The 26,396-nt window shown below is 39.2% G+C and overlaps 1 protein-coding gene across 3 annotated transcripts in view; it reads left to right on the top strand.

Moving 5' to 3' along the window:
* The window catches only part of LRRC7 (leucine rich repeat containing 7), a 496,684-nt gene extending 470,621 nt beyond the window's left edge, over positions 1-26,063 (top strand). Inside the window, exons 26-27 of one of the 3 annotated variants that reach the window (XM_080658305.1) lie at positions 11,337-11,411; positions 24,170-26,057. In XM_080658305.1, the coding sequence (XP_080514431.1) occupies positions 11,337-11,411; positions 24,170-24,277 (183 nt within the window). In that variant the 3' untranslated portion in view covers positions 24,278-26,057. Of the gene's footprint in view, positions 1-11,336; positions 11,412-24,169 lie in introns of all 3 variants that reach the window. The other 2 variants (XM_080658301.1, XM_080658302.1) reach the window with 2 other exon arrangements.
* The last annotated feature ends 333 nt before the right edge of the window (positions 26,064-26,396 follow it).

Here is a 26,396-nt window from a genome sequence, read left to right on the forward strand (position 1 = left end):
TTGAAACTTCGTGGCCCATGCACAGAAGTTGGTTTTCGGCTCTCAAAAGAAATTTCAATTGTTGTACTGTTGATATTTGGCTCTGTTGACTAATGAGTTTGCCAACCACTGCTCTGAGAGATAGTAATCACTAACTGAACCAAATCCTTTGTTCTTTTTTAACTAAAGGAAATTAGTTTAAAAACTAAAGGCCCGGTGCACGAAATTTGTGCACTCTGGGGGGAGGGGGGCCTCAGCCCAGCCTGTGCCCTCTCGCAGTCTGAGAGCCCTCAGGAGATGTCCAACTGCCAGCCTAAGTTGGCACTCGGACATCCTTAGCGCTGCTGCAGAGGCAGGAGAGGCTCCCGCCACCTCCGCTGCGCTCACCAGCCATGAGCCCGGCTTCTGGCTGAGTGGCGCTTCCCCTGTGGGAGCACACTGACCACCAGGAGGCAGCTCCTGCATTGAGTGTCTGCCCCGTGGTCAGTGCACATCATAGTGACCAGTTGTTTGCTGTCAGGGTGAAACCGGCTCTCCGACATCCCCTGAGGGATCCTAGATTGCAAGAGGGCACAGGCCTGGCTGAGGGACCCCACTGGTGCATGATCTGGGCTGGGGAGGGACGTGGGAGGTTGGCCAGCTGGGGAGGGACCACAGGAGGGCTCCAGGGCATGTCCGGTTCGTCTCGCTCAGTCCCAATTGGTCAGACCCCAGCAGCAAGCTAACCTACCTTTCGGAACGTCTGCCCCCTGATGGTCAGTGCACATCATAGCAACTGGTCAACTGTCGACTGCCTGACCCCTGGTGGTCAGTGCATGTCATAGCAAGCAGTTGAGCAGCCTTAGCATATCATTAGCATATTATGCTTTGATTGGACGATCAGACACTTAGAATATTAGGCTTTTATTATATAGGACCAGAGGCCCGGTGCATGAAATTCATGCACGGGGGGGTCCCTTCAGCCTAGCCTGCACCCTCTCCAATGTGGGACCCCTCTGGGGATGTCCCACTGCCAGTTTAGGCCTGATCCCAGGCCAGAAGTCGGATATCCCTCTCACAATCCTGGACCACTGACTCCTAATCGCTCACCTGCCTGCCTGCCTGGTTGCCCCTAACTGCCCACCCTGCCAGCCTGATTGCCCCTAACTGCCCCCTCCCTGCTGGTCTGGTCACTCCTAACTGCCCCCCCTCCAGCCTGGTCATCCCTTACTGCTCCCCCTGCCGACCTGGTCACCCCCAACTGCCCCCCTCTGCCAGCCTAGTCACCCCTAACTGCCCCCCCGCCAGCCTGGTTGCCCCCAAATGCCCCCCTGCCAGCCTAGTTGCCCCTCACTGCCCCCCCCATCAGCCTAATTGCCCCCAACTACCCCCCTCTGCCATCCTGATTGCCCCTAACTGCACCCCCCACCATCCTGGTTGCCCCTAACTGCCCCTCCCACTGGCCTGGTTGCCTCTTACTGCCCCCCCTTCTGGCTGGGTTGTCCCCAACTGCCCCTCTCTGCCAGCCTGGTTGCCCCTAACTGCCCCCCCTACCGGCCTGGCCACTCCCAAATGACCCCCTGCTGGCCTGGTCACCCCCAACTGTCCCAACTGCTGGCCTGGTCAACCCTTACGGCCCCCCCACTGGCCTGGTCACCCCATGCAGCCTGCTTGTTCAGTTGTTTGTTCATCCCTCACTAACCCCCCTGCCAGCCTGGTCGCCCCATGCAGCCTGCTTGTTCAGTCGTTTGGTCGTCCCTCACTAAACCCCCTGCTGGCCTGGTCACCCCACGCAGCCTGCTTTTTCAGTCATTTGGTCGTCCCTCACTAATCCCCCTGCCAACCTGTCATAGGCGCCATTTTGTGAGGGTGAGAGGGTTAATTTGCATATTACCTCTTTATTATATAAGATTAGACATTTATCAGAAGGAGCAGGGGAGTTTGGAGTGAACACGCTTCAATGAAAACAAAAGCAACATAAAAACAGATAGGAGGAATCTAAGACAAGTAAAAAAGAAATCCAAGTAGCTGCAAAACACTTTTCTTGTGTCATTTTTCTCTTTTGGGTGTGTAAAAAAATGATGAGAACTCTTAAGTTCTGTAAATTCAAACTTAAACCATCCCTAGTATCATTTGAATAAGTTGAGGAAGAGGCACAATCAGATGAGAATAGATTTCCAGGAAAGACTTGGACACCAAGTTTACCTGAAGGTCCTAGAACTATGCTGTGAAGTTACACTAGTAGATTAGAATCAAAAATAAGTTATTGTAAAAAAAAAAAAAAAAAAAAAAGCATATACACACAAACACATATGTATATAAAGATAAGGATTATGTCTATTGGTGTATAGGGTAGATAGCCAGATTATATATATATAAAGATAAGTCCAAAGTTAGATTAAACAGTAAATAAATAACTGTTTAGAATTATTGTATAAGGTACAATGTGTTAGCCATTAAATAAAACCATATTAAATCTAAAATAATCTTAATTTGACTGAATATAGTTTACAACAAAACAAACTGAACTACTAGGCCAGTGGTTGTCAAACTCATTAGTCAACAGAGCAGCAAACCACGGCTCGCGAGCCAAATGTGGCTCGCGAGCCGCGGTTTGCCGACCACTGTTCTAGGCAAAATAGAGACAGACTCATAAATAGAGAGCAGACAGCTTGGGAGTGGGGAGGCTGGCAGGGTGGAGAGATTGAGCAAAAAAGCAAAAGAGAGAACTCATGGACATGGACAACAGTGGGGTGATTTCGGGGATGGAGGAATAGGGGTGGAGGTGGTAGAGGGCATAGAGGGGATAAAAGGTGATGTAAAATTTAAGTTAAATTTAAAAATTTTTAAAAAAACAATTTTTTACTTTAAAACCTTATTTTAGCACAAGTGACAAAAAAAGGTTTGACTGAATTTTTCAATTCATTATTTTTAAATGGTGCAGATAGTGTCAAAAAATTATACAATAGAAAGAGCTTTGAGGAAGCCTAAAGGGTGATAATCAAAAAGCTGATTACTGATACTATTTTAGGAATAGCTAGGGAGGAGAAGCCACCTACAGTTACCCACTCCTGTTTTTAATGGTTTCTACTATTTTAGGTTGTATGTGAAGCTGAGGAGGTATTAGGGGCTCTGACAGAATCAGAAAACTGTATAAAACTCAGCAATCCAAATATTCCCCACTCGTTGACGTCTCATATTAAACACAGGCTTTAAAGAATATTTCTTTTATTTTTTCCAAAGGCAAGAAATCTGGAAATACAGTTTGTGAAAGTGTGATCATTTACTTTTAAAAGAAAATATAAAAATCAAATGAAAGAAACTTTTTTTAAAACTTGAGAATTTCACCAAGAAATAAACAGAAAGCAATAGACAGACATCCCAGAGATGGTTAACTGTTAGATCATAATTGGATTACTGGAGCTACTAATAAAACAAATTATAAAGTAACCAAAGTCAAACACAATTTTAACTTTTACCTTCAAATTCCCCTAAAGATAACAACCCCTGATGATCAGCCTCAAACTACAAAAAAAATATATTCTAGTTGGTCAAATTCTCATTTTAATAGGAATCTCAGATAAAAGGGAATAAATTGCTTACTTTTCTAATGCTTTTAACAAATCAAAAGAATAGTATCTTTTAAAAAAATACTCTTTTCCCTAATAAATAAACCTTTACAATGACCTAAAAATATGGTGCAAGTCTAGAGAGCAAACAACATGTATTTCTTCTGTTAGGATTATCTGCATTATGTTGCCACTAAGATATTTTTAATCACATAGTAATTTTTATGGGTTTTATTCATCTTCTTATTGCTCCAATACATTATTAATAAATATCTTACCAATGCAACCAAGTATTTTGATATTTACATTATTTAAAAATGTGTGAGAGTTTGGAATTCCTTTAAACATCTATGCATAAGATTTTTGTGAAATGTTTAGAGGACTTTGGTCAGCCTGAGAATTTTTATTTGTATCTCTCTTTTGGGGCTCAAATTTGCTCAGTATCTAAAGCAATTCTCCTTTGTGTTCATCTGTTACGAAGCTTACATTTCACTGTTTTGTCAGCTAAAGCTCAGTCATATGTCGAAGCAGCATATTCAGCTGCCAATGGCCCTATTTATTTCTCCCCATTTTCCTTCCTTCTTTCTCTCTTTGCCTTTTAGTTTCTAATGGCCCTAGGACACATCTCTTGTGCATATAAACTCCTCAGTTTTTCCCGTGGCAAATTGTTCTAAGCCTGCGATTTGACACTCAGCAATTAATCTTAAATTATTTTGTCATCACACTTTTGATCCATAGATCAGAAAACTATTAATAATACCTTTATCCTCAATGTGTAGAGTCTTCTAATAACCACAAGGACTAAGTAAATAGTCTATTGTGTATATGGGGTGCTACTTGTATAAACCACAACATATTTTCATATTAACTTTACTTGATTCATGAAAAAAATATATTATTTGCCACATTTTTGGCAAAAAAAGTTTCCCCTCAGAAACAATTGAATCTGTGACTGTGTTATTTTCGTGAGTCAGTTTTTCTTCCAGAAACACTTGGAACTTTCATAATTGTATGAAAGCATGAAAATACTATCCTATCTAATAAAAGAGTAATATGCAAATTAACCATCACTCCACTATGCCCACAAGCCATGCCCACCAGCCAATCAGGTGTGAATATGCAAATAAACCCAACAAACATGGCTACGGGCACAGAGAACAGGAGGGAGGCTTGGGTTTCCCCGGCAATGGAGGAAGCCAAGCTTTCCACCTGCCCTTGCCGGCCTAGGCCTCCACTCAAGGCTACAAAGTTTCAATGATAGAAGATACATAAATCCAAACAGAAATGGCGCAGCCACGGAGCTGGAAAGAGCAGGAGGCTAGGGTTGCCCCCGGTGATGGAGGAAGCCAAGCTTTCTGCACACCCTGGCTGGCCCAGGCCTCACTTAAGGCTACAAAGTTTCAATTATAGAAGATACATAAATCCCAATAGAAATGGCTGCCGCCATGGAGCAAGCAGAAGGCTTGGCTCCACTCCAGGCTACAAAGTTTCAATTGTAGAAGATAAATAAACCCCAGATACCAGGGCCTCCGCTTGGGTCACCAGGGGGTGTGACCGGCCTGCAAACCACCACAGGCCCCTCACCCAGGCCACCCCACACCCCAAGGGAACCCCCACCCTGATCTGGGACACCTTTAAGGGCAAACCAGCTGGTCCCCACCCATGCACCAGGCCTCTATCCTATCTAATAAAAGAGTAATATGCAGATTGACCATCACTCCAACACACAAGATGGCTGCCCCTATGTGGTCAAAGATCCTGCCCCCATGTGGACACAAGATGACCACCAAAGATGGCCAGCAAGGGAGGGCAGATGGGAGGGACCAGGCCTGTAAGGGAGGGCAGTTGTGGGCAATCAGGCAGCACGGGAGGGCAGTTAAGGGTGACCAAGCCGGCAGAGAAGGGAAGTTGGGGGCAACCAGGCCTGCAGGGAAAGGCAGTTGGGAGGGACCCAGGCCTGCAAGGGAGAGCAGTTGGGGAGGACAAGGCCTGCAGAGGAGGGCAGTTAGGGGAAAACAGGCTGGCAAGGGAGCAGTTAGGCATCAATCAGGCTGGCAGGGAGTGGTTAGGGGGTGATCAGGCTGGCAGGCAGAAGCGGTTAGGGGCAATCAGGAAGGCAGGCAGGCTAGCAGTTGGGAGCCAGCAGTCCTGGATTGTGAGAGGGATGCAGGCTGGGATCGGGCCTAAACGGGCAGTCGGACATCCCTCAAGGGGTCCCAGATTGGAGAGGGTACAGGCTGGGCTGAGGGACACACACCCCCGTGCATGAATTTCGTGTACCGGGTCTCTAGTATTCTATAATATTTAACCAGTGTGTTTTGAACTATAATTGTAATAGTATGCAATTTTTTGCCCTGGTCAGTTGTTCAGTGGTTACAGTGTTGGCCACAGACTGAAGGGTCTTGGTTTCGATTTTGGACAAGGGCGCTTACCTGGGTTGCAGGCTCTATCCCAGCCCTGGTTGGGGTGCATGCATGAGGCAACCAATCGATGTGTCTCTCTCACATTGATGTTCCTCTGTCTCTCCCCCTCCTTTCCACTCTCTCTAAAAATAAATGAAAAAAATATCCTCGGGTGAGGATTAACAACAACAAAAAAAAAGGTATACCATTTTCACTTGAGATATGGCCTTCCTCGAAACCAATTTCTTAGCATCAGCTAAAGCCAAGATTTTTCAGAATTTTAAAGAAAAGCATATTTCATAAACTGCAGTTGCAGTTCCCTTAAGACAAGTTCTATTTTGGTATCTCCATTTACAGTAGCTGAGACTGTCACAGTCATTCACCTTCATCATTAAAAAGCCATATAAAGTTTCTCCTCTAAAGTTCGAATGTTAAATGTTGTTCTTGTAGACTAACTTTCTGAGCACTTGAAAGTTTATGTCCAGCGGCGTATAGGCTAGGAAACCAGTAAGACAAGGTCAGACCTTAACACCCTGAAAAACCTCTCATATGCACCCTTTTTCAAAATTACTTGTGAAAAGTAAAACTTTGTAAAACTGCATTACCGGTGCCTTTGGAAAAACCATTTATGACTTGCATGAAGACTAGCTTAAAAATGGGGAAGAAATATGACATGGCATTAGGTCATGCCTATTTGTAACATTCAGCCAGCCCTCTCTAGATTAACTTTGGTTCCATGGGTCTCTGTCTGGCTCAAGCACACCCAGATGCTGGTGTCTGAGGAGAGAGCACAGACTTCCAGACTTAGGAAGAGCTGCAGCACTGGTCCTGTGGCTCTGCTGTGAGATGCCCTCTAGAGGTGGTGCTGAGGGAAAACCTAGAGTTGTCAAGCCATTGAGGAACCTGAGTGCTGGTCCTGAGGTACAAGACACTAGAAAAACACACTCAGTGATACCCTAAGCCATTAATTAGATTCTAGAAGCCATTACTAAAAAGAGCTGATGCTCCTGCCCTGGCCGGTGTGGCTCAGTTTGTTGAGCATTGTCCCATGCACCAAAATGTCCCCGGTAGATTCCCAGTCAGGGCACATGCCCTGTTGCAGGCTGGATCCTCCTATGAGGGATCATGCAGGAGGCAGGTGGTCGATGCTGATGTTTCTCTCTCCCTCTCTCCCTCTCTCTTCTTCTCTCTCTAAAAATCAATAAAAACATACTTTTTAAAAAAATGTGGTGGATTCAATTCCAGGTCAGAGCACACGCTCTGGTTGCAGGCTCAGTTGCCAATAGGGGGCAGCAGGAGGAAGCCGATCAATGATTCTCTCTCATCACTGATGTTTCAATCTCTCTCTCCCTCTCCCTTCCTTTCTAAAATCAATAAAAATATATTTTAAAAAAAAACAAAAACTGATGCTACTGACTTGGAGCTACCAAAGGAGGTAGCCCTGAAAATTACCAGGAACCTGCAGAAAGCCCTCTAGTTGGAGTCACTACCCCTGAGAGTCACCTCTAGAAAATCACAGATGAGCTAGGAGAGGAGGAACTTACCGCCCTCTTCACACCCCCTTTCCTAAATAAGAGATGCAAATCCTCTTATCTGTTGTTACTGCAAGGGGACAATAACAAACATTGGGCTTTCAATGTTCTCCAGCTTGAGAGCAAAGAGAAATTTCCTGGCAATAAACATGGTGTAGCTGGAGACTCATACACTCTCAATGTGGGCTTCACTGGATAACAGATCTTGGATTATAGTTCCAACTCCAGACTCCCAATATTATAGTAATATTTATTGACCCTACCTTAAGTGCTAGCCACTGTTCTAAGTATTTTGTATATATTTGATCTAATGAGTGAGACATACCATTATTATACCCATTTTACTGATGGGGGGTACACAAAAGTTAATTAATTTGCCAAAGGTCACCTATTTATAAAGGATGAACATAGGCAGTCTGACTGCAGAGTTATGCTCTTATCTGCTTCTTATAATATGTGGCATGCAGAAAAAAATCCCCACCCCCAAAGATGTCTTCCACTACAGCCACTATTAATGTTTAAGAGTCTACCTTTGCAGATATTTTCCCACACAAAAATACATATAAACATATTTCAGCCAACATACAGGGTGGGGCAAAGATAGGTTTACAGTTGTTTGTATGGAAAACAACAAAGAATAAACTTTCATATACTCACAACTGTAAACTTCTTTTGCCCCACCCCACATGGGGATTTACACTGCTTGTTTCACTGAGCACTAGTGCACTTCTGTTCATGCCATCTAGGACTTCATTTTTTAATGACCACATATTATTCTATTATATGGATTTATCATCACTTATTATTTCATCAATCCCCTGTTATTAGACATTTAGGTGTGGTTTGTAACTTTATTGTTACAAATACTACTATGATGAACATATTATAAATGTGTGTTGCATATTTGTCCAGTTATTTCCTCAAGATAAGTTCTAGAAGTTGAATTAATAGATTTAAAGTTATGTAGTTTTCTAAAGGTTTTGATGCCAATCTGTAGATTCATCTTAAACTAAAGGCCCAGTGCACGAAATACATGCATGGGTGGGGTCCCTAGGCTGGCCAGCGATCAGGGCTGATCAGGTTCCCTGCCTCCCTGCCTCCTTCTTCCCTCACCGCCCACATCCACCACAACCCACCCCCGGTTCCCCATCCCAGCCTGGGGGCCCAGCCCCAATCAGGTGATCGGGGCCTGCAGGCCAGGGGGAGGGACCAGGAGGTTGGCCAGCAGGCCCCATCAGCGATTGGGGCCTGTGGGCTGGGGGAAGCTCCTGCATTGTGTTTTGAGGTGTCAGTGCATGTCATAGCGACCGATCGTTCCATTGTAATGGTCACGTAGGCTTTTATATATATAGATATGAAGGAAAAGAGATTAAAATCAGAAAGATAAAAGTCATTCGAAAGCCTTAAATGAGTACATTTCCTAAAGACCTGAAATCCTAAATGAAGACACATGTGGAAGTTTGTTAAATCATTTACATACACACATACTCAACTGCAATGGGTTTAAGTGAGAGTCATTAGGTTACGGATCAGCAAACGAGATGATTTTCTAAATAATAGGCAAGGATATTAAAATATTGTTTTCTATTTGATTAATAGTTCTTAAGAATTTAAAAAACAACAACAGTTACATTGAGGTCTAATTCATATGCTATAAAATTCATTCTTTTGAAGTATACAATTAAGTGGTTTTTAGCATATTCAAAGAATTGTACAACCATTACACTATCTGATTTCAGAACATTTTTATTACTCAACAAAAATGCTGTACACCTTGTCACTCCCAAGTCCCCTGCTCCCCAGCCCTTGGAAAACTCAAATCTGCTTTCCTTTTCTATGCATTTGCCTATTCTTAACATTTCGTATAAGTGGAATCATAATAAATGGCCTTTAGTGACCAGCTTCTCTCAGCATGTTTCTGAGGTTTATCCATATTGCCAGAACATCCTTCCTTTCTACTGACAAATAATAGTCCACTGAATAGGTGTATAGCAAGCATATCAAACTCAAAGGCTAACATGGGCAAAATAAACAAGGTTTCAGTTTATGTGGGCCACAAAAAAACAAAAGCTTCAATTTTCATAGAAACGTATGTTTGTTTCAATAGAGACATGCTGATTACAAAGGGCTGAAATAAATGAGTAATTGTTAGCATAAAACAATAGAACATTTTAATAAAAATTAGTATTTTTCTTGAACATTAACTTACCAGACACTGAATAACTGCACAAATTAGTAAGCATAATGCAAATAAACCTATTTTTCTTGTTCTTCGAAAGCGAAATATTTCCAGTTGCACACAACAAACAAGTCAGCCCAAAACTAACGATGTGGCAATTGGCTGCTAAAATATTCGCTGCCAGTATTAGTGGAGAGAAACAGTGTGCCTGCACATAAAACATGTAAGGCAAATGAATGCAACACGACTATAGTAATCAGTCATTAGCGAAGTTGTAGTTCATTATTAATAATTGTGTATAACAGGATATTGTAAAAATTAAGTTATGAAATTTTTATTAAAATGTTTCTTACATACCGTTATATTGGCTGGGCCGCAAAAATATTCGCTGTGGTTCGCAAGTTTGACATGCTTGATGTATACCTTTTGTTTATCCATTCATCAGTTCATTCTTCAGAACTTGTCACTATCATGCTTGAAATACTTCAGTAGCTCCCCACACTAATAAAGGTCCATCTTCATCTGGCCCCAATGTGCTTTGTAGCTTGATTCTCTCCCACGCTCCCAACCCCATGCACTGGCACCCTTCCACCATGCCAGTCATAATAGAACTATTTGCAGTTTCTTGAATGTAACTTTACCTTTGTGGTGCCCCTGCAATCTGGAATACCCTTCCTCCCCTGATCCTTGGGGATGCATTTTATTAGTCCTCCGTGATTCAGCTGCCAGGTATGTCCTCCTTTCAGAGCCCCAGCACACTAAGGATCAGTTAGGTGTAACTTCTTTGATAATTTATTGTACTTCTGTCACAGCACTTGCACTGTTTTGTAATTGGTGGTTTTCTTGAGTTTTCCTCCACTATATTGTGAGCTCACTGAAGGCAAAACTATATTCTGTACATCTCTATAACACTAGCAATCAGTCACGGCCTAGCATGTGAATGTTTTTGTTTTATATATAAGATCAAAAAATTTAATTTGATAACCCATGGACACAAACAATAGTGTGGTGAAGGCCTGAGGTGGGGAATGGGGGCAGGCTAGAAGGGGTAAAAGGGAAGACATATGTAATACTTTCAGCAATAAAGATTTTTTAAATTTTAATTTGACTTTTTTATAAACTAAATTAATCAATATAGAAGTTTTGTAACGATGTGAACATACACTGTATATTTTATATGCATGTTGAAGTTTTCTTATGTTTAATTTGTTCATATGCATTTTATATTTAATAATCTCAATAACATACAAAGTAACATTCATTAAGATAAGCCAGTACTTGTATGTAATTGTAGTAAGGTTTTTGAAGTGCACATTGAATTTACAATATATCAAATGGGAGACATGTTCAATGCAGAATAACTCAAGACAATTTTAGAAGTTGTACAAAATATGGTTAGCACCATATTTCAAATGATTTGAGAAAGAAATTAAGAATGTGCAATGAAATTAATTTATAACTCAGAAGTACACTTTAAAAACAAAATGAACGTCTTTTGTGCAAGTAAAGATGTTGTTTTTCCTAAAGTTGACTTGGAGAGTGGTGCCTTACTTAAAATACTATAATAATCTTTGAAGTTTACATGTATAAACTGTTTTTAATATTTTTTCACTGTATTTTATATTAATGAGAAGTTTTTTTAGTAGACCTAGTTCTTGATCATAGAATCCTAACCTCTGTTACTTCTGACTTATAGGGTATCTTTGTTACTAGGGTTCAGCCTGATGGACCAGCATCCAACCTGCTGCAGCCAGGCGATAAGATCCTTCAGGTAAGACAGACAAAAAGCAATGCATTAAAATGCCAACATTGAAACAAATATGTAACCCTGTTATTAAGTTTACTGACTTGAATTACATGATTCAAGTCATTGAATTAAATGACTCCTTAGATTTCTTATTTTCCTTTATTGTTTTGGGTTGAGAGATAGGTCAGAAGCCAACTTAGTCTGATAGAATCCTATATCCCAGTATCCAGCACCTGGTAGCTGTTCTGCACACTTTTGTTCCATGAATGATTTTGTTCGGTAATGTAAGAAAATTGATACATAATCTATGTATAGTTATCAATTTATATGTAAGAGAAATGAAGTACCCAAATAGGATATGTATGTGACTTTAGATGAGGGAGATCTTTAGATGGTCCATATTTAATTTTTCAACAGTAAACGTACTATCTGAGTCTGTGAAACGCATGGTTACTATTTGAATCCGTGAAACACATGGTTTTATCTCTGTACTCTCCCTACTCAACTGTTTGAGTAGGGAGAGTAGAGAGTGGCTGTATATAAGGTGACTTTTTAAAATTTATTGTATGATGGAAAAAGATGCTCTAACTTAAAGCTCTGCATATCACAAAAGGGTCAGTCCAGTAAACACTTAAGTAAATGCTTGGTATAACCTCATCCATTTTGCTTTATTTGCCCTTCTTCCCATATACAAGGTGCTTAATCATTTCCTACATCACATGGAAAGGCTCTTAAGTATCATCTATTTAAGATTCATGTTTTTACTGGCTTTGCAAACACAGTTACAAAAATGCAAAGGCCCCACTCAACTCAGCTCTGAGGAATCTTCTGTCTTCTAGTTACTGAACTCTCTCAGAAGGCCCTACAAAAGTAAAACCCCTATATAACCCAGGGTGTGTGTGATTGCCTGGACATTTTATTCTCAGAAATATTTTTAACTATCAAGATTATGAAAAGTCAGTTTTTCAAAAGTGAAATTTCTCTGTAAAGACTAAGGGCTGCTCCAACCTGTGGCAGTCTCACAGCAGAAATACCGTCCAGCAGGGCCAAGTTTATTCCAGGCAGGCAGAAGAGCAAACCAGCAGTTGGTCTTTTGAGCTGAAACATGGAAAGCAAAAAGATACATAAAATATTCTAAAATTTTTCTTTACTGCTTTATCCTGAAAGTTCTATACTTTTGGGTCTCCTAACTAGACCATTAATCTTCAGCATTTTATATCATGTCCATGGGACTCGCATTCATTATGTGCAAAGTGAACTATGACTGACATATCTGATGTGCCTCCAGCTCAAAAATTTAACTGTTTAATAATTTTATCACTTTCCATGAAAAATGGCCACCAATAAACTAACAACATAACTCTATAACACTTGGTGAACGCTGCTGTTCATCTAGCGAGGAAATGGCTAGTTTTCTTCTCTATTGAATCTCAGAGAAATAATTTTGAATTTTAGAGGCTTAAAAAAATGTGGCTGGTGAACCTCAGATCTCTGACCAATTAGAGTAGCTTTCTTTTATTTTTAATTTTTTTTAATATATTTTTATTGAATTCAGAGAGAGGAGGGAAGAAGGAGAGACAAATAGAAACATCAATGATGAGAAAGAATCACTAATCAGCTGCCTCCTGCAAGCCCCCTATTGGAGATTGATCCCGCAACCCAGGCATGTGTAGGAATCCAACTGTGACCTCCTGGTTCATAGGTTGATGCTGAACCACTGAGCCACACCAGCCAAGCTAGAGTAGCTTTCAATAGCTTGAGACAAGTTGAGGAATTGCCTTCATCCATGACAAGTAGCAAAAGAAATAATTTTCTCTCTAAATTCAGAAAAGGAATATACACAAATGGATATAAATATGTTATATTTACCTATAAATACAGATAGAGACAGAGATAGAGACACAGAGACAGAGATAGAGAGAGAGATAGAGATAGAGACAGAGACAGAGATAGAGATACTGAGATATACTGCAGAAGGAAAATTAGAATTAAGTTAGTGTCTAGCTGTAGGGTTAGAATCCACTTTTCTGGCTATAAAATTCTAGAAGAGTTATAGGTGTGGACATGGAAGTTAAGTACTTCTAGTCCCTAAGCATTATACAGCCACAGCAAAGTATTCAGAGGAATGCAGTCCTAATGCAAGAAATAAGGACTTATTAGCCAAATCAATTGAAAGCCAAAAATACTGCAGAAAAACTGCATCAGGATGTCTCTTCTCTTCACAAATGACTATCGAGGATGTAAGATTTTTATTTTTGCTATAGAACTCATTTGCATCTAGTACAATAAATTCAAATTCCATTCAGTAAAAGAAAAATGCACATAGACCTTAATTCAAATAAAGTATTACAGTTAGAGTTTCAGTCATACCAGTTGAAAAGCACAAGTGGCCAATTATACTTTCTGAAAGAAATAAGAATGACTAATTCTAAACTGAAATAAATGTCAAAATCAGCTGCTAAGAGGGAGAGTTATATTTTTTTCTATTTATAATGTTACTAGAGGCCTGATGCACGAAATTCGTGTGGGTAGGGGGCCCTCAGCCCAGCCTGCACCCTCTCACAATCTGGGACCCCTTGCTCGCTCCTTACCACCCACCTGCTCGCTCCTTACCACTTGGCCTTAGCACTGCCACAGAGGCGGGAGAGGCTCCCACCACCGCCACTGTGCTCTCCAGCAGTGAGCCCAGCTTCTAGCTGAATGGCACTCCCACTGTGGGAGCACAATGACCACCAGGGGGCAGCTCCTGCATTGAGCATCTGCCCCCAGGTGGTCAGTGTGCATCATAGCGACCGGTTGTTCTGGTCATTTCGCCGTAATGGTCGCTGGGCTTTTATTATATAGATTGGCTCTTAAAGAACACCAGAAAAGAATGGGTATATACCAGTGAGTTATCTTTCATTTACAAAATCATAGAACATGTCCTCACTGGAGCAAATTTATTTACAAGCTTTAATGACAATGTACAACCTGGAAAATTAAGGTAAAAGAGGAAAAAACAAAAAAACAACAAGCAATGAATGAGCCCCCTTAGTGAGTTTTGTCTAACCTGATAGCAAATAACAGAAGAGATATGAGTAGCAAAATAGATAGACCTTTCCCAAATCTCCCCTAAACTCATTACTTATTAAATAGGAGTTATCTCTTTTTATGTAACTCTTTTTACCCATTAATTTCTTAAAGGATAGTGTCAGTTAAAACATTTTGGGTTAATAAAACATATTCACATGATTTTTCTGTCATTTTACTATTCATCTTCCCAGAATAGAGACTATAAATAATGAGCATATTCAAATGACTTTCTGTGGTTAGTAAGTCATGTTGCTTTAAGACAGCATGGCAAAAGGAAAGAGCACTGTGCTGGGAGAGTTGACCCTCCTAGCCTCACTTTCTGTGCAGTTGAATTATAGAAGAGTGAGAGAGAACAAGTGAAAGCACATGGGTCATAAAAAATGTTACTAGGTCCAGCTGACATGGCTCAGTGGTTGAGGGACGATCTATGAACTAGGAGGTCACAGTCCAATTCCCACTCAGGGCATGTGCCTAGCTGCGGTATTGATCCCTATTGGCGGGGGGGGGGGGGGGCATGCCGGAGGCAGCCAATCAATGATTCTCATCACTGATGTTTCTATCTCTCACTCCCTCTCCCTTCCTCTCTGAAATCAATAAAAATATGTTTTTAAAAATAAATAAATAAAAGTTCTCCTCCCAAAAGCTATAAAAAGTAAAGGGTGAGAAATTTTTGTTATGGTTAAAATGAAGTGTGAGACCCTTAAAGAATAAACTTAAGATATTTGGGAATGTCACTAAAGCATTCCCCAACAAGGCCAAATAAGTTAACACTTTTCTATATTTGATCTTATTTGCTGGTTAAAAGTTAAAAATAACAGAAAGGTTGGGAGGCAAGTGTGTAAGGGGACCCTGGCATGTGGGGGTGGGGGGTGTGCAGTGATCATTTGACTTTTAGTGTTCAGAGAAGTTATTGTTTATCCCATCTAATAAAAGAGTAATATGCAAATTGACCATCACTCCAACACACAAGATGGCTGCCCCCATGTGGTCAAAGATCCTGCCCCCATGTGGACACAAGATGGCCACCACAAGATGGCCAGCAGGGGAGGGCCGTTGGGAGGGACCAGGCCTGCAAGGGAGGGCAGTTGGGGGTTGATCAAGTCTTCAGGGGAGGGCAGTTAGGGGTGACCAGTCCTGCAGGGGAGGGCAGTTAGGGGTGACCAGGCCTGTAGGGGAGGGCAGTTAGGGGTGACCAGGCTGGCAGAGGAGGGAAGTTGGAGGTGACCGGGCCTGCAGGGAAGGGCAGTTGGGGGAACCAGGCCTGCAGGGGAGGGCAGTTGGGGGAACCAGGCCTGCAGGGGAGAGCAATTGGGGGACCAGGCCTGCAGGGGAGGGCAGTTGGGGGAACCAGGCCTGCAGGGGAGAGCAGTTGGGGGGGACCAGGCCTGCAGAGGAGGGCAGTTAGGGGTGACCAGGCCTGCAGGGGAGGGCAGTTAGGGGCAAACATGCTGGCAGAGGAGCAGTTAGGCATCAATCAGGCTGGCAGGGGAGTGGTTAGGGGGTGATCAGGCTGGCAGGCAGAAACGGTTAGGGGCAATCAGGAATGCCGGCAGGCAAGCAGTTGGGAGCCAGCAGTCCTGGATTGTGAGAGGGATGTCTGACTGCCTGTTTAGGCCTGATCCTACCGGGATCGGGCCTAAATGGGCAGTCGGACATTCCTCGAGGGGTCCCAGATTGGAGAGGGTGCAGGCTAGGCTGAAGGACACACCCCCTCATGCACGAATTTCATGCACTGGGCCTCTAGTAATGATATAATACATTTGAGGAACTGGATTTTTTTAAAATACAGTTCCATTAGAAGACAACCAAAAATAAGTTTAAATAATGTATATGATTTTATATGCCAGAGTTTCACTGCATATCTTTATTATTTCATTTTATTCTAATCTATAAAGTTCAGCATGGATTACTTTTTTTAAAAATTGAGAAATATGGAACTTTTTGCAAATCAAAACAATGACATGGTATTAAGTAAAACACGAAAGTCAAAAACAAATTAGGTTCATTAGGCTGGCTCTAACTTCCATAATTTGGCTGAAATTAAAATAATATTAATTAAATACCTATATGATCTCATTTATATCATGCAACAAACCTGCAAGATATATATTGTTGGCAGAGGTTAAATAACTTATTTGAACTTCTTAAATTACAAATGCCTGACGCTACTGTAGCAAATTTTACTGATGGCATCATAGTCATCACATTTTCTATTTATTTATTTATTTGGAAAATATACATTAAATGTCCACGTGAACAATGTAATGGGGGCTGTAACAAAGTCCCTGCCTCTACACAGCCTAGTCCAGAAGGTAGACAAGCCCAAAATTACACAGAGCAGAAAACGAAGGAGGAAGAGAGACAGGAAAGAGCTGACTATCAAACATTTAATGAAATGAACTCCTACTCTGTCTTCTTTTTAAGACCTAGCTTTTCACCAAAACAGACAGCAATCTGGCTACAAAGAGCCCTCTGAAAATGAGACGCTGATTTTTACAGTTATTCTTTTCTTGGCAGAAGTAAAAGGAATAAAGTGTAGCTCGTCAGAAAACTGCTTTGCAAACCAAGGTAGGGAATTCATTTCTTAGAGATGTTCAGTCAACACGTTTGATACGTAGAAAGTAGATATTCTAAAATCAGAACAGATAACCAAGTAAATATCTTTATTTATTATCAGTTCTATATCTGCATTACTACACAAATAATTCGCGAAGTCTTCAGTTGAGTCTATTCTAACTTGTCTTTTTTGAGCCTGAATTCATGAAACATTCAAGCCACAGTACATGTGTGCACTTAAGACAGAAGAAAAATTCATATCTGTGTTTTATTCTATTAAGATTTTTTAATGCTACAGTAAAAGCCACTAAAGACTTCAAACTTTCTCATTTTTAAAAAGTGCACTATAAAGAGAGCAATATAAATTTTTCATGTGAACGCTCTAAGATTTTAAGTCCTGTAGTTCAGATATCTTATAGAAAGTAAAAAAAAAAATTTAATGACTTGGCATAGAATCATTGTAGTATTGATTATGCAGTACACTCAGCCCTAAATTTATCCTAATATTTAAGGAGAATATTCTAACAGATTAAAATTCTGAAGTGGGAATTAATTCCAGGTAGTAAATGTAAAACATAATTATCTAAGATTCCCACTGTTTCTGATAATGCCAGGCTGTCAGGATTTGACAACATGAAAGCTTGCCCTTATAGCTCTGTATTTTCAGTTGTTCCTCATCTCAAGAGCTTTAGGCATACAAAGTGCAAGTTATTAATGTATTAATGTATATCTAACGTACAAAATACATGTGCACTGGCCCTTTAAATGTTTGTCCCTTGAATGTGAGTTTAAATCAAACAAAAATCACATGTCTATGTGTCTAATCTAGTCTATGTATCTTTTTTGGATTCTAAAAAGAGTCATGCTGTTCTTATTGGATAACCTCACCAACACTGTAGCCAAGCTTTCTCAGAGACTCATTTTTAAGTTTAGAACTTTGAATAATAAGGATACGGCAGAATTCCTAGGAGAGTGACAGCATCATCTGGACTCTGGAGAATATCTGCAGTATAAATAAAACTCCATAATTTATTCACTTATCAAAACATTTACCAGAAAGAAATCAAAGATAAATCCAGGAAGGACCAGGAGGATGAAATCCAGAAACAAGTGTGTTTTACAGTAAACTGGAGCTGTAATTGCAAAGTTCCACTTTTTGTTGGAATAATAAATATTAATTTCATTAACCCCTAATCTTTTCATGTCTAAATCATGGAAAAGAGTGACTAAAAAGGCATGTGTGGCACAGATGTCAAGTGGAATTAAAATAAGGAAAGACATCTTCTATAGATAACGAAGATCATAGTAAAATATTCCTTTACATTTTCAAACCAGCTAAAGCCAGAAACCCATTAATTACATGTTTTCAAAGGATAACATTCTCAGAATATATTTTCTTTCATGGATTGTTTTCTTATTAACTTCATCTTGACTTAATAAGCCATTCATTTATTTCCCATTGTTCATTACTTGCAATTTCCTCAAAATTGCACACATTCTATTATAATCTATGGTAAACTGTGTTTACATAAAACATATATGTAGTTAAATGTGGCAATATATTTTAAAATTTTATTAATTTAGCATGTATTCCTCAACTCATCTTTTGCATTAATATAATATATATATATTTTTTTCAAAATATCAAATGGCCCTAGGCTCTTTGGCTCAGTGGATAGAGCATCAGCCTGTGGACTGAAGGATCCTGGGTTCGATTCTGGTCAAGGGCATGTACCTCAGTTGCAGGCTCCTCCCCCACCCCGGGCCCTGGTCGAGGCTCGTGCAGGAGGCAACCAATCGATGTGTTTCTCTCACATCGATATTTCTCTCTGTCTTTTTCTCTCTTCTACTCTCTCTATAAATAAATGGAAAAATAGCCTCAAGTGAGGATTTTTAAAAATAATAATAAAAATATAAAATGCATAAATGTGAAATATATGCATTTTTTTCAAAGCATCATTGAACATATACTCTGCAGTTAATATTGCCTAGTACCAGCCTTTATTTCCTCAGCTCTTCTATTCACACACATGAAACAAGAAAACCTTACTGGCTGAAATATTGTGATTCTTCTGGTCTCCATGTTAATTGGAAAAGCCCTACTCAGATGCAGTGACATGATTATTTGATTCCCTGTTTGAACTGCTGGAGATGTAAGCCAGATAGCCATATTCACTTCAACAAACAATATAAATTCAATTTCTCTGAATGGAAAATGGTTCCCTGGAACTGAGATTATCTTCTTCCATTCAAACCCCTCTTCAAACTCCCTCTGTCATTGCCCGCCTTGGCCTGAGGCCTAACATAATGTTCCATAGCAAGAGATAGTGAATTCATATTAAAAAGTGAATTTTTTTAATGAAACTAATACATTTGTTACAACCTCACAACACTCAGTGAAACAAATTGTGTCAAGAGGAAAGATCATTGACCTCTGCGATGTAAGTTCCCACAAAGCCATTAGCTGTGTGAGCTTGGATCTTTCATGTAACCTCTCTGATCTTTACATTTTCCTCTTTTTAAAAAGTTAGGCTTAACTAAACAAGAAACAGAAGTTTTTTCCTCTGGCATTTTGTCCTTCTATTCTCAAGGTTTAATGAAAATTATATTTCTTAATTTCAGGAAAGGAATAGTGAAGTAACATTAATAGTAGAAGCTAACATTTATTGATTGAGCAGGTATAGGGTGTCCTGTGCATTTGACATATATTAATTCATTTGATATTTAATAACTTTCCAGAATGACATGCTTTCTGATCTCCCAGACTCCTTCTGTTATTTTGAAGCCATTCCCAGGCAGTCGCTAGCTGTGGTCTTTTAAGCCGGCCTCTTGAGGTTCACCAAAGCTCTGGTTTAGACCCAAAACATTTAGGGGGACTGGAATTACAGATAGAGTCCTAATGTTTGTTTGACTCGGTGATCTAATTTATCAGTCTGCTTATTTCTTCTGGGAAATCAGCTCTCTGCTTGTGTTTCCAATTCTCATTTGTACTTATACAGCATGAAAACTGAAAGCTGAGGCTTTGATTTTATATTAAAAGCTAAGTCATACAAAGGGCCTCCCTAGCCTTGACTCAGAAACTGAACTGTGGTTCTGAAACAAACCCGGATTCGAGGCCAGAGTTAGCCTGGCCGTGTCTTTTCCCTGTTCTTTCCTCTGTGCTACACAAAGTTAGGCTTAATTGGGGCCACTAGAAAGTACTTGATTCTCTAGGATTCCCTGCTCTCTTATGAGCACTCTACCATACTCCCCTTCAGGATGACTCTTCCCTGCTCTCCTCCTGCCTGGATTTCTCGGGAACCAGGTTTCCTGTTCTGTCCCCTCAGTGCATTGGTCCCCCTAAGAATCCCCATCCTTTAGGACCTGTGTCACCTTTCCCTCCCTCATTGCAGACAGACTTTCCTGGTTGCCCAGGCCCACAGACAGCAAACACTAGCTTTCATTTCTGCTCTACATTCCAAAGCTGCCTGCAATCATATCCTGCTCCCCTAGTCAGATTTCCCTTCACTCACATGCTCCCTTTAAACTTATTTTCTGATCAATCTCTCAGCCTTTCATGTGGGGAATACCAAGCTGCAATACAACCTTACCTCTTTGCTAATGCTGCCACTCTGACCTCCTTCCTGAATTCCAATCTCTTCTTTCTAAATAATGATCAACATTTCCCTTGCATACATCCTCCGCACCACAAACTCCATTGTCTTCCCAACTAAGCTTTGCTGTTCCACCAGGGTGTCCATTTTCTGTTAAGGCCATCACAATTTGATTCCTGTTTGTTTCTTATTCCTTTGTTTGATCAGGTGCCAAATTTATAGATTCTACCCTAAAAGCTTTCTCCTTTTTAATCTATTTCCTCTCAATTCTCCTGGCACTGCTCTAGCAGATATTCTACTTTTGAGAGAGAAGGTTCACAAATGGCTCCAAAAACTCAATTAAGCTAGAGTTAAAACTGTGAGAAAAAGAAATTCAGCATTTCTGTATATTCTAATTTAGGACTAAATATTATTTCCACTATTATTTTTTAAATAAGTTAAATTAAACCTGATAGGAATCTAAATTACGGCCTTGCAACCACTGTAAAAGACCATAATTATGTTAGGAGGCGCTATAGTAACAATTTTAAGGAGAAAAATGTTCATTATTTTATCATAATCAATGAAATGTCAGTTCAAATTACTGAAAGCAATAGTAGTCTTATTATTTCAGTACTGAGAGAAATAATAATAAAAACCATGGGGTTGGAAGGTATTGGCAAGCAAACTGGTCTATGGGCATAATCCCCACTCCAACTCTCACCTCTCTCCCTGGCTCTCTCATGCTCTCAGTCTCTCTATCCAGAAAGGTCTGTTTAAATGTTTTACATATTGGGCTTTCTCTCTTCCTTTGGAAGAAAAGATCTATGAGTTAACCTTACCTACACATTAGCTTATTTTTATGGTTGCTTCTTACGCTAAAGTCGTCTAAATTCATAAATATTTTTTATTTTTTAATTCTCACAAAAATGATTACGTACGTGAATCAACTCTTCTCCCTGCATGGACTGTTGCAGAATTCACTTGAAATGGTCAACCATTCTGCCCATGGCTGGAGGAGACTCCAGGCTTGAGACTAGACAAGGACTTGTGATCTCTTGCTAATCACACTAGCCGGGTGTGAGTACCAAGAAACTCTTTTGTTAAGTTCCTCAGAGAAACAGCTTTCTTGGATATTGTCCCTCTTCTCTTCCTTCTTCTGAACGACGCTAATTCTTTCTCTCTTCTGATGCTAATTCAATTCAGCATACATTTGCTGAGTGCTTACTACATGCAAGTTATTTTTAGTTATGTCCATGGCTGTTTCCCCTTCTGGGGGGTCGTGTCTGAGGGAAGCCTCCTATTTCATCTACCTTACTTTCTATCCCCAGTGCCTGGCACAACGCCTTGGGTGCAGTCAGCATATAACAGACATTTTTTTCTGGGAAAAAAAAATCAAGGTGGTGAATGTGGACCATCCTACTTCAAAGATCTTTTAATAAAAGTACCATTCAAAACTAACAACTAGGATCAATTGGCTGAGTTTCGCACCACTTTTGCCCTATTATTTTGTGACAATAGTTTCTAAAACCATGATCAGATCTGATACTGGACAATATACCATTCATGGGCTCCAAATACTAGAGCATTCCTTCTCCCCAGACAATGAAATATTTAAACTTTGAACAAGTCCCTGAAAGTTCTCAGTGAATTTGAGTTCATTGCAATTCTAGTTTTTTAGTCTGCAGCTAGAGAAATCTGAGCACTCACAACTCGAGTTATTTTTAAGATTTGACATTCAAGAATTCCATTATTAGTTAAATTTTAAATTAAGGTATTTAAATTTTGGTCAAATTAACGACATTAAAGTAGTTAGTATCACCTTCAAAAGTATAGTGGGATAAACATACTATATTTCACCCAAGTTTGCTACTTTCCTGATGTCAGAAACAGGAGAGTAAAAAGCGGAGTGTACCATATGCTATTCTCTATTCCACTTCACCATCTGATCAAATAACATCAAATGAACCCAGTTGTCTGGTTTTTACCATAAATTAAAGCAAGAAATTTGGGCTGTGAACACACACAAAAATTCTTCTCAGCTGCTATTACCTGCCACGGCAACAGGCAGTGCCAACTCTGATAGCATTAAGTAAATGTTATTAAATAATATATATAGAGAGAGAAATATTCTTTAATTTAAAATAAATTTGTACATATTTTTCCATGAGTTTACGTTTTTGTTTCCTAGTATTTTTCTTATTCAGAGATGTACTATGGTTTTTTAAAAAATCAATTATTTTAGGGCCTTCTTTATCATGTCTTTAACCAACCAATTTTAATGAACTAGTAATAAATTAAACAGACAACTTTCACCTAAGTTATAAAGATTATACAGTATTGCTAGAGGTGTGCTGCTGTTTTAAAGTCAAAAAACCCAAAGGTGTGAAATACCTTAAATGAGCGGTTATTTGAAATTAAATTAATCATATTTTAAGGAAGCATAAAAATGTAGAATCACAAATGCAATGGGTGCCCCAAATTAGTATCAGTCAACTGAAAATTGAAAAAAAAAAAATCAGCCAACTAGCTGGCTCTATTACTTGTACTTTGCCAAGCAGCCAATTGGGCTGGCTCTTCCAAATCAGCTGAGTCTCAGACTACAGGAGAACAGTTACATATCTGTCAGTCATTCAGTTTCCACGTTTCAATAAGGTTGTCTTTTACTTTGGCCTTCATGACAGCAAAGCTTTATGGGATCCACTTCTCTCTCTATTAATAATAAAATTCATTCCAATCAAGAAAATCTGCAATTTAATGTAGAGGAAAACCAAAGACCCATGAGCACTCACTACAGAGAAGCACATCCATTTTGTGAAATAAGTATCGAACAATAGCACGTTTGAATCCTGAAAATGTAACCTTAAGCCAATTGTGCTTAAAAATGAATTTTGATTGCATAGACTGAGGCATCTTGACTAGAAGAATGGTGGGCATGTCCACTGTCACTAATGTCAGTGTACCTTATCCCTAAGGGATGGATCTCTTAGCAATCTAGATGGGATTGAGAACCACTGTTGTAGATCATGGATATACCTGCATTTAACAATGGGGGGAGTAAAAATGATCTCTTTAATATAAAAATGTACCAGCTAAGAACTTTCAAGTGAGTCAAAATAAGATTTGTCATGTTTTGCATGACTGAAATATTTGACCATGCAGATGGGTTTGTATCAGTGATTTATAACAAGAAGGCAGCGGTCCTGTGGGCACTTCAGAACTGTCTCAACTAAGTTCCTGCAAAAACAAAACAAATCAGAACAACAAAACTGAACTCGTGCTGTAGTTCAAGAATGTCTGTTCTTCACCGGTGCGTTTCTGCAGCTGGCACAGTGGCTAAGACTACACAAGGACGGTCCTAGGTAGAACATGCTAGGTACTTGAAAAACATTTGTTGAATTAATAGAGTTGAAGCTGGGTGAAATTAATTAGTTGTTTCCACAATTGCAATTCTATTGTGAATTTTTAAACTGATAACTTTTGGTTGCTCAATACTCCCTTGACTCTTATGATTGGAAATTGTGATTAAGTGATAAACAAATGTCTTGCATTGATTGCCCTGTTTTATTTGCATATTTACAGGCAAATGGACATAGTTTTGTACATATGGAACATGAAAAAGCTGTATTGCTACTGAAGAGTTTCCAGAACACAGTAGACCTAGTTATTCAACGTGAGCTTACTGTCTGAATATTTTTTATAAATAGTGAAGATAACGTCTAGCCAGACCTAATGTTCAAAAATAAATTTATACATAGAGACAAATTTTGCCAATTGCTGGACCAATGGCAAACATTAGTGCCAAATGTATAATACTATATGTTAGCACTGATCATCCTTACAAATGTTAACTATATAAATATGATGTTCATGTAGTTATGTATTAGTTTTAATTATCAGCCTCTGGCTGTGCATTGGTGCAGTTTTTTTTGTTGTTGTTGTTGGTTTGTTTGTTTGTTTTTAACCAAATAAGTTTCTTCTCAAAGTGGATTTCATATGATTTTGGAAGCACGGAAGCACACACAAGCTCTTTACAAATTCTGCTCTCCATCAGAAACACTGCCTCAATGTTGTATCTGCCTTTATATAGAAAATACAAATATGAAGAATTGTAATTCCCATAAAATATTTCTAGCACAAGGTGTATGTTGGCATATACACAAAAAAAGAATATAGAGCAAAACAATATTTTCATAAACTAAACATCTCGGATTGAGAAAGAAAATATATCTTAAAATAAGACTTTACTATATTGACTCTTTTTCAATAAAAATTACATGATAATGCCTTATGAAAGTAACTGTACATATGGTATAAAGTGTTTATATTTGGTTCCATATTCATTTGCTAAATTCTCATAAAACAGAGTGAAATATTTCATAAATTAGCCATTTATCTCTGGGACCTGAATAAAACTAGGACGAACTAATTTATTCAATGCCTTTAGCTAATTACAGAATCTGCAGAGTTAAAACACAGACTAAAGGTCATTATAGGTAAATCTTTTCACCACAAATTTAAGCAGTGGATGATGGGTGGCAGGAAAGTATTGCTTTATTTCTTTCAAGTTTATATTGATTATAAACTGTAGCCCTTGTGATTTCTTTACTTGTAAATGTGGAATTTATTTGTGTGTTGCTTTCTCTAATTTGCTACTTTTAAATACTTTGAAATGAGTTTTGGGGATTGATAAAATTTATCATTAAGAAAGACTGCTGTTAGAAAGTTGATGTGGGAGATTTAAAAACTTTGGTATTTAAATATGAAACTTCAAATATAATTTCTCAGAGCGATAGTCTACCTGTAGTATTCATTTTGATGCCTGTTTTTGTGGGCAGAAATAGAGAAAATACTTTTGTTTCAAAAAAGTTTCAAAGTATATAAAATCCTGAATTTTGTCTCCCTGGAGAAGAAGACAAGCATAGTTCATATGGACTTAGTTATTTTTACATTAGAACTGTTTTCCTCAATAAAAAATAAATTCATTTTCTAATCCTTTAAACACATTTCTTTGATATATTTATCATTAATTTGATTAAAATGTTAATTTGAAATTTTAGAATAATTTCCCAAAGTTGGTTGTATGAATTCTCTCTCATATTTCCACATAGCTCTTTTTAATATATATACACATATAATAAATTTACTTTACACACTAGTATTTCAAGTCCTCTATAGGATTTTCACAGTAGTATCCCATATTGATGTCACTGAAGCTCTGAGAATAATATTTGTAAGTTAAATGTTTTATGGGGACATTGAAAATATTGTATTTTTGTAGGGTCTATTAAAATGAATGTCACTTATTAGAAGTATAATGGTATTTTTTGGCAGTAGAATTTGTCACTTAAAGGCAAATGATACTTCACTTTATAGATGATGCACTAATTTTGATGTTGCTTTATGTCAGGGTGACATTATACCATGATTTTATAGAGTTTGACATTTAACAAATGATTAAATGATTGACCTATTTAATATGTTTCCCAGAAGTAACTTTTAAATGCATTTTAATATACTTACAGTTTCTGATGAGAAATGTTTTTCAGAGCCTAATTTTCTTTGTCAAAAAGTTGCACCAAGCCACCATATCCAGCTGCTGTTAGAGGATAATTATCATTAACCAAGACAGAGGCCCACACTGGCCTCACGAGATCACTCAAAGAAAAAACAAACTCAAGGGTATAGTTTGGTGGCAATGAAGCAGCTCAGATCATCCCGTCAGTTTTGTTGAATCTTTTATGGCAGCAGTGGGAGAAGAGCCAGATATAGGCCCTCCCAAGTCTTTTTCCTTATGTCAGGTCTCCAC

Source organism: Plecotus auritus, assembly GCF_963455305.1.
Source record: "Plecotus auritus genome assembly, chromosome: 2".
Classification (NCBI taxonomy): domain Eukaryota; kingdom Metazoa; phylum Chordata; class Mammalia; order Chiroptera; family Vespertilionidae; genus Plecotus; species Plecotus auritus.